This window comes from Galeopterus variegatus, unplaced genomic scaffold, assembly GCF_000696425.1.
Source record: "Galeopterus variegatus unplaced genomic scaffold, G_variegatus-3.0.2 Scaffold2698, whole genome shotgun sequence".
NCBI classification, from domain to species: Eukaryota; Metazoa; Chordata; class Mammalia; order Dermoptera; family Cynocephalidae; genus Galeopterus; species Galeopterus variegatus.
The window spans coordinates 19,550-31,692 of NW_007728809.1; the positions used below are offsets into that span (position 1 = coordinate 19,550).

The 12,143-nt window shown below is 51.4% G+C and overlaps 1 protein-coding gene across 1 annotated transcript in view; it reads left to right on the plus strand.

The window, feature by feature from the left end:
- Window positions 1–12,143, plus strand: part of MAPT (microtubule-associated protein tau) — a 33,228-nt gene that overhangs the window by 8,684 nt on the left and 12,401 nt on the right. Inside the window, exon 4 of the mRNA XM_008582689.1 lies at window positions 1,876–2,140. Coding sequence (XP_008580911.1) covers window positions 1,876–2,140 — 265 coding nt within the window. The remainder of the gene's footprint in view (window positions 1–1,875; window positions 2,141–12,143) is intronic.

The following is a 12,143-nucleotide window of genomic DNA, read 5'->3' on the forward strand; positions in this document are numbered from 1 at the left end:
CGCTTCCCAAGCGGCACACTATCCAGTGCGCCACCGGGCCAGCCCGGGGGTTCCATTTTGAACAACCGACTTTTTGGGGGCCAATGGGCACTCCTGACATCTTTGGGATTCCTAAAGGTGGAGAAACATGAGCTTCCGAGTGCCTGACGTGGAGAGAGACAGGGTTGGACCCCTGCCTCCTCCCCTTGTCCCTGTCCCCCCTCGTTAGGGTCGACACACAGGGGACCACAGTTGACAGAAGGGTGTTTCCTCGCAGCTCTGGAGGCCACAAGTCCAAGATCAAAGTGTCCGCCTGGTTGGTTGCTTCTGGGCCTCCCTCCTTGGCTGGTAGACGTGTGTGTCCTCACGTGGTCGTCCCTTTGTACCTCTGTGTCCTAATCTCTTGTCATAAGGACACCGGTCACATTGGATTAGGGCCTCCTCTGGTGACCTCACTTTAACTTAATTACCTCATTAAAGACCCATCTCCAAATACAGTCACATCCTGAGGTACTGGGGGTTGGGACTTCGACATTAGAATTTTGGCGGGGAGGGACACAGATCGGCCCACAGCACCTCTCCCCACGCAGCCCCAGGAGGGGGACGGGAGAGGGAGAAGAGGAGGTGGCGTGTGGGGTGCAGAGGACCGAGACCCCACTCTTGAGACCTCAGATGTGCTGGGCCTTCTGAGCTGGGTCATTTTGGGGGTGCTGGGCCTCCCAGTAGGCGGGAAGAGCTTTCCTCCCCCGCAGCAGGCATCTCTGCATTGGGTCGCTGCGGGCAGAGGGTGCCATCCGCCCCCCTGGGCACTCACCTGATGCCCTGCACTTTGCTTCCCACGGGGCCTCGGGCCTCCCGCTGGCCTTTCCAATCCTCAGGGCCACAAAGGGTCCTGCTGATGGGGAGGTCTGGGTGGCCTCTCAGGGCCAAAGGACCCTGTGGTCTCTTGGCCTTCCCTCCAGGCCGGAGTGCACGGCCTCCCTGGGTTGGTCCTGGGCCCGTGTCAACGCCCATGCAGGGTTCACCCGGGCTCCCCTCTGTGAAGCTGCCTCTTTCCTTCCAGAAGGGACTCGAGCAGCTGCTCTGGTGCATTGTCTCGAAGGTGACTCCTCTGTGAGGCTGTGGTGGCAAAGGACCCCCAGGGAGCAGGTTTCCACGGGGATGGGATGGTTTCCCACCCGGCGTTCCACGACCTCCCTCAGCACTTGGGGCATCCTGTGTGTGCCATTTCCACAGCACGCTGTGATCTTTTGTCCTCATTTTGAAAAATGAAAAGAATTCTGTATGGCCACTTCTACACTGTTGCGGAGACTGTGCAGCTGTGACCAGTGGGGTCACTCATTACAGCACAAAGGGAATGGTGACCGTCAGCACCCCAGCCCGTGGAGCTCTCCCCATGCACAGACGAACACACCCACGACATCCTGCCAACCTGCACTTCGACACAGAACCCTCTCGGGCCCTGCGTCCTCCTGGGATAGAAAAGGACACTCGGGTAAAAGGACGATGCGGCCACTCAGCAGGAGCATCCTTTGAGGGCCCACGCGCCAGTCCCTGCCTGTGCCCCGGGCGCCCCCTCTAACCAAGGAAAGGACAGCCAGTGGCTCACGTGTGGCCCTGAAGACAAGTGCCAAGCTCCTTGGGAACACCAGGGGAGGAAGCCAGCCTCTCTTTTAATATCTCCCTCCTCGTGGCCAACAGTCCTAGTTACACCTTACGACACCTTACGACACTTAGGCCTGTGTGTGGCTCTTAAAAGAAAATGTTCGCTGGGTCACCTACCCCGCACCCATGGCCAGGTCAGGGCCTTGGTGGAGTAATGCACAGGCAGCCACCAGGCCTCTGTCCAGAACCACCGTCCAGCTTCCACCAGCGGCTCCATCATCTCCACCTTCNCGAGCCAGCAAAATCGGGGGATCGCAGCGGCTACAGCAGCCCCGGCTCCCCGGGCACTCCAGGCAGCCGTTCCCGCACCCCGTCCCTGCCAACCCCGCCCGCCCGGGAGCCCAAGAAGGTGGCAGTGGTCCGTACTCCACCCAAGTCGCCGTCTTCAGCCAAGAGCCGCCTGCAGACCGCCCCCGTGCCCATGCCGGACCTGAAGAACGTCAGGTCCAAGATCGGCTCCACCGAGAACCTGAAGCACCAGCCTGGAGGCGGGAAGGTAAGCGCGTGGGGCCCCCACCCGCTGGCTCAGCTCCTGCCCCTCACGCGGCACCCCAGAGCCACCCCGGCCTCTTCTAGGAAGGAGGATCAGGGTGTGATTCAGTTCTTCATCGGGGTCACCACCAAGCCGTGAGTGCCCTGCTCAAGGGACAGAAGGTGCCACTTCCTCCCTTTCCCACTTGGGCCCCTGCTGATTGGACAGAGATGACAGGGGTGTATGTCCATGGCCTCGGGTTCTCAAAGTGGGGGATCCACAGTGCTTCCCCACCGGCCTTGTGTTTAGAACATGACGATCTGTAGGAGGCTTCTCGGGCATTCATCAAATTTCTGCTGAGGTGAGGTTTGTCACGTGGTCGTCCCTTTGTACCTCTGTGTCCTAATCTCTTGTCATAAGGACACCGGTCACATTGGATTAGGGCCTCCTCTGGTGACCTCACTTTAACTTAATTACCTCATTAAAGACCCATCTCCAAATACAGTCACATCCTGAGGTACTGGGGGTTGGGACTTCGACATTAGAATTTTGGCGGGGAGGGACACAGATCGGCCCACAGCACCTCTCCCCACGCAGCCCCAGGAGGGGGACGGGAGAGGGAGAAGAGGAGGTGGCGTGTGGGGTGCAGAGGACCGAGACCCCACTCTTGAGACCTCAGATGTGCTGGGCCTTCTGAGCTGGGTCATTTTGGGGGTGCTGGGCCTCCCAGTAGGCGGGAAGAGCTTTCCTCCCCCGCAGCAGGCATCTCTGCATTGGGTCGCTGCGGGCAGAGGGTGCCATCCGCCCCCCTGGGCACTCACCTGATGCCCTGCACTTTGCTTCCCACGGGGCCTCGGGCCTCCCGCTGGCCTTTCCAATCCTCAGGGCCACAAAGGGTCCTGCTGATGGGGAGGTCTGGGTGGCCTCTCAGGGCCAAAGGACCCTGTGGTCTCTTGGCCTTCCCTCCAGGCCGGAGTGCACGGCCTCCCTGGGTTGGTCCTGGGCCCGTGTCAACGCCCATGCAGGGTTCACCCGGGCTCCCCTCTGTGAAGCTGCCTCTTTCCTTCCAGAAGGGACTCGAGCAGCTGCTCTGGTGCATTGTCTCGAAGGTGACTCCTCTGTGAGGCTGTGGTGGCAAAGGACCCCCAGGGAGCAGGTTTCCACGGGGATGGGATGGTTTCCCACCCGGCGTTCCACGACCTCCCTCAGCACTTGGGGCATCCTGTGTGTGCCATTTCCACAGCACGCTGTGATCTTTTGTCCTCATTTTGAAAAATGAAAAGAATTCTGTATGGCCACTTCTACACTGTTGCGGAGACTGTGCAGCTGTGACCAGTGGGGTCACTCATTACAGCACAAAGGGAATGGTGACCGTCAGCACCCCAGCCCGTGGAGCTCTCCCCATGCACAGACGAACACACCCACGACATCCTGCCAACCTGCACTTCGACACAGAACCCTCTCGGGCCCTGCGTCCTCCTGGGATAGAAAAGGACACTCGGGTAAAAGGACGATGCGGCCACTCAGCAGGAGCATCCTTTGAGGGCCCACGCGCCAGTCCCTGCCTGTGCCCCGGGCGCCCCCTCTAACCAAGGAAAGGACAGCCAGTGGCTCACGTGTGGCCCTGAAGACAAGTGCCAAGCTCCTTGGGAACACCAGGGGAGGAAGCCAGCCTCTCTTTTAATATTTCCCTCCTCGTGGCCAACAGTCCTAGTTACACCTTACGACACCTTACGACACTTAGGCCTGTGTGTGGCTTTTAAAAGAAAATGTTCGCTGGGTCACCTACCCCGCATCCATGGCCAGGTCAGGGCCTTGGTGGAGTAATGCACAGGCAGCCGCCAGGCCTCTGTCCAGAACCACCGTCCAGCTTCCACCAGCGGCTCCATCATCTCCACCTTCCAAGCCTCAGTCACTTCTCAAAAATAACCTCAGGAAGTTCCATCTCGGGACCACCATGACTATCTTTCCCCAGGGAGCTGGACCTTGCTGCTGCTGGGGACCTCCTGAGGTGCCCTGATGGCCTTTCCTGCCTTCTCTCTGTCCCCCACCCACTTCTCCCAACATCCTGCTCCAGCCACCCAGACTGTGGTCCAGACACAGCCCGGCCTTCTCACGCCATGTAACAGGCAGCGCCTGCCAGGCACCATGATCCCAAGGCAGACACAGCCCCCCTCCCACCACCCTGGCCACCACCGGGACCCTGCACCCAGCCTCCGCCACTGCCCTGGCTCCTGCCCCTTCTGCCCTCACCGTCCCTGTTCCTGCCACTAGTTTCTTGGCCACATCCCTGGAATCTTCCACACCCCATCAGACTCCTAGTCCTGGGCCTCAGCCCTACCAGGACTCTGCCCAATGACCTCCCCTTCCTCACAGCATGAATCTGCTGCTTCCCCCACAGCCGATCCCCCATGGCCCCCAGTTTCTGCTGTGCTTTGCCCCATGTCCTGTGGGGCTGGAGGCACTTTGCTCACTCCCTCCTTGCTCAGTCCGTCTGTCTGGATTGCCCTTCCCCCTCACCTCTTCTCTTCCCTCAATCCCAAGTTCAGATGCCGTCTCCTCCAGGAAGTCTCTCTGGATTCTCCTCTCACTTCTCAAAGCCTGTGCAAACCCTGGCCACACTGAGTATGTGTCTGCCTCTCCCTCATCTGGGCCGTAACTGCAGTGGAGGCCGAGTCACACGTGCCCTCATGGCACTCAGTGCCTCTGTGTGAGTGGATGGTTCAGGAAGTCACTGGAGATGGAGCCCTTGGCTTGGCGAGTCAGCCCTGAGTTGATCCGAGGCTGGTGTGTGAGGTTTGGGCACCACTGGGCCAGTTCTTGCAGCTCTGCTGAGAGCAGCGGTAATAGGGCTGAACAGAAAGACAACTTTCCATCGAAGGCCCCTTGCAGGGCCAGACCCACCCCTTGCCCCAGGGCTGCCCCTCCTGGGAGGGGAGAGGAGTGACTTGAGGTCAGGAGCAGAGAGGGGCGGAGGTGCCCCAGGTCCCCACATCACCACGCTGAGAAAGGCAGCTTTTCTTGGGATCTGTTGGGGGGAGGAGGTGTGGGAGCAGCAGCAGGAGCCGTAACAGCCTCCCTCACATTCTGTGAAAGCCTAGAAAATTATCCGAAGCAAAGAACACTCAGCCATAACATTGAAGACCAGCACACTGATCTCCAGGAAAATGAAAAGAAAGGGGGAAAAGGCACCAGAGTCTGTGGATAAGGCCCTGAAAACGAGCCCTCCAAGGGCCTTGCGCCTCCTGCTCCTCCTGGACTGGACCGAGGATTGCGCTGAGATCTTGGGTCTCTGTGGCCCTGCATAGTGCCCAGCATACAGTAAGTGCTCAATAAATGTTTGTTCAGCTACAAAAGGACGAAGCTATAGAAGTCAGAAGAATAACTCACCCCGCCCCTGGCACAGATGCTCACACCAAAGGAAGACGAGCTGGAGCCGAGTCATGTTTGTAACCTGCAGAGGCCGAAAGCTGCAACAGAGTCAGAAACCACGGGCTGGAAAAAATGTAAAACATTGACTTTCTCCCTGGTGCTTTTCTCTGTTTCCATCATTTGCTACAGTGGACGTGCATTGCTTCCACAGTCCAAAATGAAATGATTTTTAAAGGAAAAGGTGGATAATCAGTTGGCCACACTGGAGAACTGAAGGTGGGGAGAAGGGAAGGAGGGGCCCGAGCTGGAGGGAGCCCAGAGCGCCACCGACCCAGACCGCAGGCTGCCCCAGCGGGTGAGATGTGCATCCTGCCTGCAGAAGAGAATCCCCTGGGGGGTGGGGGATTCTTTTAAACACAGCGTCCTAGCCTCGCCGGACCCATTGTAATCTTGGGATGGACCTCCCTGGGTGTTTCTATGTGCAGCCCAGGCTGAGATCAAATGTCCCCAGTTTATCTGCTGATTCTAGGCTCAACCCCAGCGACTGGGGCCTCCCGTGCACCCTGGATCTGGTGACTAATTTGCGTCTTCTGGTCCCAACCTTGTCCCTATTTTCAGACAGATCCCATGCACCTTGCTCGCTGGTCAGCTCAGATTCAGCCGCGCCAGCCCCCGTGTCCTGCACTCCCTCCCCAAGTTTGCCTCAGCCCTGTCTGGCGTGTGGGGGTGGGGAGTTCAGACAGAGAGACAAGGGACCAGCATTTAAAACATATTTTTAAAATTATCTACTGCGGGTATGAATGATGTGAAATCAGCATCCTTAGATCCTGGTGAGGGTGCACATCAGTGCAGTCCTTTTGTATATGATAAGGAATATTCCTAATTTTCACAGTGTTTAATTCTGCTATGTCAGTGATCCATCAAAGGGTCTTGTGTCTCCTTCCTCTGGACACTGAAGGCTTGGCCTTGAGATCTTCATGTCCCTGTGGCCTCCCGTAGAACCTTATGTAAGTAAGTGAAGAGAGCAAAGACATAGTGAAAACCCAAGATTCAGAAACAGCTTTAAGCACTGAAGTGTGCATGGAGCTTTATTTATAATTCCAAAACAAAACCAAAAAGAAACACCACAATTTAGATGTCTAGCAACAGAAATATAATTAATGGTGATGCCATGCTATAAAATATTACATAGCCACTAAAATGATCTTTGAAAAGAATTTTTAATAATTATAAAGAATTATAAATTATTATAGTACTAAGTTAAGTAATAAAATTGTATGAATTATGTAGGTGATGCCTACTATCTACCTAAAAAGTAGAAGCATAGAAGAAAGACTGAAAGAAAATATGACAAAATGCTAATAGTGACTCGTGGAGATGGTTGAGTGATTCTCTTGTTCTGTATTTTTCCCTTTTTTCCCAAATTTTCTACAATGGAAACATTTATAATCAGGATAAAAGTGTATCGAAATACAGTTGTAACTGTAGGTGTTAAATAACAGTATGTGATTTCTGTATTTTTCCCTTTTTTCCCAAATTTTCTACAATGGAAACATTTATAATCAGGATAAAACTGTATCGAAATACAGTTGTAACTGTAGGTGTTAAATAACAGTATGTGATTGTAGAATACAAAATAAAAAGACATAGGAAACCATGTAATTGAAAGGGGAAATTAACAGATAAACACCAGGAATCAAACTACATGACGGGGATTTAACCTATTGTCAAGAGCTCAGACACTATGTCAGTAATCTATTCAGGCCATAAAGAAAAATACCTATAAACATAGAGAAGCAGAAATTGCCCTTGTCTGTTCTCTCACTCCAGCGTCATAAACCGGAGCGTGATTGTCTGAGTGTCTCCAGCATTACCACAAATACTTGGAAATTAAAAACTTCCTACGTCACTGCTCATTTGGGGAGAAACGAAAAATGCCATTTCCAACACTGGTAACAAATGCCATACTTTACATCAGTGTGCCCCACATTATACTTAGAAGGGTTTCATCGTTTTAAATACTTTTGTTATTTAGAAAAAAAAGTAAATGACTGCAACATATAAATTATGTTTTTAGTGGAGGGGAAAAAAGAATGCAAGGAAAGAAATAAGAATATGGAAACAAAGAGCAGAAATAAATTAGAAAACACAACCAGTAAAACTGAACATACAAGGACCAGCCCGTGGCTCACTTGGGAGAGCGTGGTGCTGACAACACCAAGTCAAGGGTTAAGATCCCCTTACCGGTCATCTTTAAAAAAAAAAAAAAAGTTCCTTCCTTCCTTCCTTCTTTATTCATTCAGCCAGCATTTACAGGACACCTCTGAGTGCCAGGCCTTGTGCTGAGAGTTCCTGTCCCCAGGGCCCCAGCCAGTGAGGGAAGCGTGTGTGAGCAGATAGAAAAGGGCATTTGCAGCAGCAGGGAATACAGGGCAAGAGGGTAGCTTGGCCATGGAAGGACATGCCAAAGAGCAGCCTGTACCGTTGAGGGTAACCTGCACCATCAAGGGTCACCCACGTGGAATGTCACCCACAATGTCAAGTGTCACCAAGTCAGAAAAGACAGGACAGACCCTTGTTTGGGACCATCAGGGGCCTTTGAGAAGACAGTCCCTCATATAGAGTGCTGGGTACACAGGCTGCAAAAAAGGATAGTGGGAAACTGCAACCTGGAAATTTTCAGAACAAAAGAAAAATAAAGCTAGAGCTGGAGCTGGCCGGGGTGGCCAGAGGGACATGTGTTTAGGCTGGAGCTTTGAGAGCTGAGAGTTAACAGCAGACAGAGGGGTGTCCCCACAGAGAGGTCGGGGCTGCTGAGCCAGCCTGGCCTTGCCCTGATGCAACGGGATATTGTCTTCTAACAAGGTCAGACAAAGAAGAAAGAAGGGGCACAGGACACCCTGCAGAGTCTCCAGCGTAGTCGTGGGTGGGCCACGGAGGTAAAGCCAGCAGGCTGCGGGCACCTGGCAGATGAGGGTACAGCCTCAGCGGCCCCTCTGTGTGTTCAGTGGGGAATATGGAGGAAAACTAAAAAGCAGAGTCCCGAGTGCTCTCCAGGGTGAGAAAAATTGCTCTTGTGGGGCCCAGGCTGCATGTCAGGAGAACTGGGGTCCTTGTGGCTGCCGAGGTCATAGCCAGGGCGGGGAACAGGGACCCGAATGTGGGGGTGGCCTGGTGGGCTCGGTGCAGCTGTAACTAAAGTCACTTCCTCTGAGGGTGTCCAGGCAAGTAGTTTGGATGTGAAGGCCCAAGGCAGGACACGACAGGAAGGACCTACCGACTGGCAGAACTTGGAAAGGCTTGGGCGGCAATACTCTAGGAGACCACAAGATGGCGATAGAACACCGTAAATGACCGTCTTCCTTCTGGGACTCAGGGTAGCTGTTGCTGCCGTTCTCCGCGTGTGTTGAATCGTTCATCTTTCAGTGTGTGTGTGTCTGTCAGTCCGTCTTCCTCTGCCCTCGTCTTTGCCTTTCCCTCCTTCTCCCATCCTTGGTCTCTTTCTCTCTACTCACCTCTGCCCATCTCTCTTTCTGACTTATTTATCTCTCTTCCTACCCATCTTCATTATCTTCCGTCCTCATTCAACACAGACCTTTGCAGAGAACTGAACGCAGTTTTAAAATGCATCATAGATCTGTTTATTAACAAATAATGCACTTAACTGAATGCATTTCCAATACGTTATGTTTATTAACAAAGTCCCAGTTGTTACTTTAAAAAGCATACATGCAGAACCTTCATGTGGAATAAATACAGTGACTGTGTACCTGGGATAGTTTGTCTTTCCATCTGGGTCAGGGCCAGAGACTCAGGTGACCCTGGGCTGAGTTGTCAGGCCCTGAAGTGAACAGAGGGCAGAGCCAGGCTGGAGACCCTCTTCTGGGACAGCTCTGTAACTCTGAGACGCTACAGGCATCTCTCCCTGCACATCTGTGCTTCTAAAAAATCTTGTTAAATCAAATCATTTGAAAGGAGCTTGAGGCGGTCACTATTTAAAGGACAGTGTAAATAATTCTAAAGGTGCTTCTCCCCTGTTATTTGATGTCTTCTTTGGCCAGTTGACTTGACTGGACACAGGTGGTTTTTCCTGTGTCAGTTCCCAGGCTGATCACCTTAGACTTGAAGAGAAGGCTTGTTTTGGGTGTCCAGTGCCCACTCCAGGTTAAATTCCTGCTGGAGCATTGCAGTGGACCTGTGAACCCGTCAAGCAAAGCCCATCCCAGCAAGTACCAGGCAGTGCTGGAGACAGACTAAGCCTGGGCCAACCTGAGCCAGCCTGGGAGCTCCTGGGGAGTGGGGGTCGGGGGCTGGAGGCTTGGGGCCAGGGAGGGAGGGCTGGTCTCTTTGGAGCAGCTTCAAGAAACCTGAGCCCAAACAAAATCAGATCAAGGCCTAGTGAGGGTCTGGGACTGCTTTGGGAACTCCAAGAAGTGGATTAAACCAAAGAGGACCCGCCCCCAGCCCCACCCCTCTGCAACCTTTCCTCCAGGGTCAAACCCTGACCACAGACATATTTCCCCTGACTAGGAGTCTCCCAGATCAAAATCTGGAGCTTCCGAATTCTTTTCCCTGATGGGTGTTTTTAGTGTCTTTCCAGAGCTGAGGCAAAATACCATACATGTTACTCTAGATGAGAAATTAAATTTCAGGATTCCAATTTCATAATGCCAACCACTGCCTTTTTCTCTCCCTTCTGTAAATCTAAGATTCTTTAAAGAGTGTTGACTTAGGGCCGGCCTGTGGCTCACTTGGGAGAGCGTGGTGCTGACAACACCAAGTCAAGGGTTAAGATCCCCTTGCTGGTCATCTTTATAAAATAAAATTAAATTTAAAAAAAGAGTGTTGAGTTAATGTGACAACTAACAGTAATTCAGGTCTGCTTTGTAAATATCCTTGTGTCTGTTGCCAAATCCCACAAAAGCTTGTTGTCTTTTTTGTGGCACTGGAACAAGAAAAAGCCAAATGAGAAGAACATTTCTATGTGTATTGCAGACCTCATGTTATTGCTTAATATCCTTTGTTCATTTGATTAGTTTTTTATGAATCAGTACAGAAAACAAGGTTATCTTTCTTGAAAAACTGGTAAGTTTTCTTCATCAGATAAGGAGAGCTATGTAACCTGTCATGTTTCCCTTTTTTGCTTTGGCTTCCAGGAAGCTCAGAGTTAAGTGTAATGTTCAGTCTTGTAACTGTCCATCTCAATGACCTCCTTTCCTTTTAGCATCATCCTTTAAATTTTCTTGTTTTATTATTGAGAAGGTGGATTTTCTAATTCTAAACTGCTCCCATTCCTTTTTAAAAACAGGCAAATCCCGGGCCGGCCCGGTGGCGCACTGCTACAGTGCGCCGCTTGGGAGCGCGGTGGCGCTCCTGCCGAGAGTTCAGATCCCACGTACAGACCTGTTCCCGCTCACTGGCTGAGCGAGGTGTGGGAGCAGCACCGGGGGTTGTGATCCCGTTGCCGGTCCCAGTCCGGTACAGGCGCGACACTGAGGGTTGCGATCCGTTGCCGGACACGAAAAAGGAAAAAATAAAAATAAATAAATAAATAAATAAATAAAACAGGCAAATCTACTTCTGGGATTTATCCAATAGAAAGTTATAAATAAAAAATAATCCCCAAAGAAAGAGTTCATGTGGGACTCCTTAAAATCAGGGTGGCACAAGTTGATTCAAAGACATTGTGCAGAGGGTGACAGTGACTCCTTAAGAGTGAGAAAGCTCTTCCACCTCCTCCCCCAGCTCACGCCTGGGCTGAGGCACTGTGTCAATGTCTCCTTGCTGGCAAGAGAGAATTTCAGTGTTTCAACAAGAGGCATTGTTTTTATTTGATTTATAAGGCAGTAATCTTGAGGACATCCTGGGGCAATTTATTGTCACATAGACAGCCTGTGCCTGCAGATATGCCCTGATCTGGATTCTTGTGTGGTTTCTGTCACTGACTTGAGAAAGACATTTAACCTCTCTGAGCCTCAAATGGCCTCCTTGTCTGTAAACAAGGGGGATGGTGGGCAAAAAAGGTGACTTGGAATTAGATATTTATCCAACTCTAACGGAGGGGTGGTTTTTACATTTAAACACCAGAGAAGAAATTACAAAGGAAGAATTTGAGTATATAAAAAAGTAGACATTTGTATATTAGAAAAAAATGCACCTACCAGCAAAAAGAAAGGAAAGGAGCAATTTCAGTAACAATCAAACGAATGCAGAAAAAGCCAACAATGCAATTCTGGGTTTTGTTGATCAAAGAAATAAGCAAAACAATTTTTTAAATACCCAAGGCTGGCAGCAATATGGTGAAGCTGGCTTTCTTCAACAGTGCTCACAGGGAAAATTAATCCAACATTTTTAGAAAGCCATTTGGAGAGTTGTATTGAGAGTTTTTAGAATATTTATAACTTTGACCCGGAAATTCTATTTCTAGGACTCTATGCTATGAAAATAATCCATAATATGGGGGGAAAAAACTCCTTGCAGAAAGATGTTCATGGGAGGCTGTTTGTATTATTTTAAATGGAATCAATACAAATGTTCAATAGCACAGGAATAGTATTCACAAAGTAGCATAGGACATGTTATTAAAAATAACGTTCGGGCCGGCCCGGTGGCGCACTGCTACAGTGCGCCGCTTGAGAGCGCGGTGGCGCTCCCA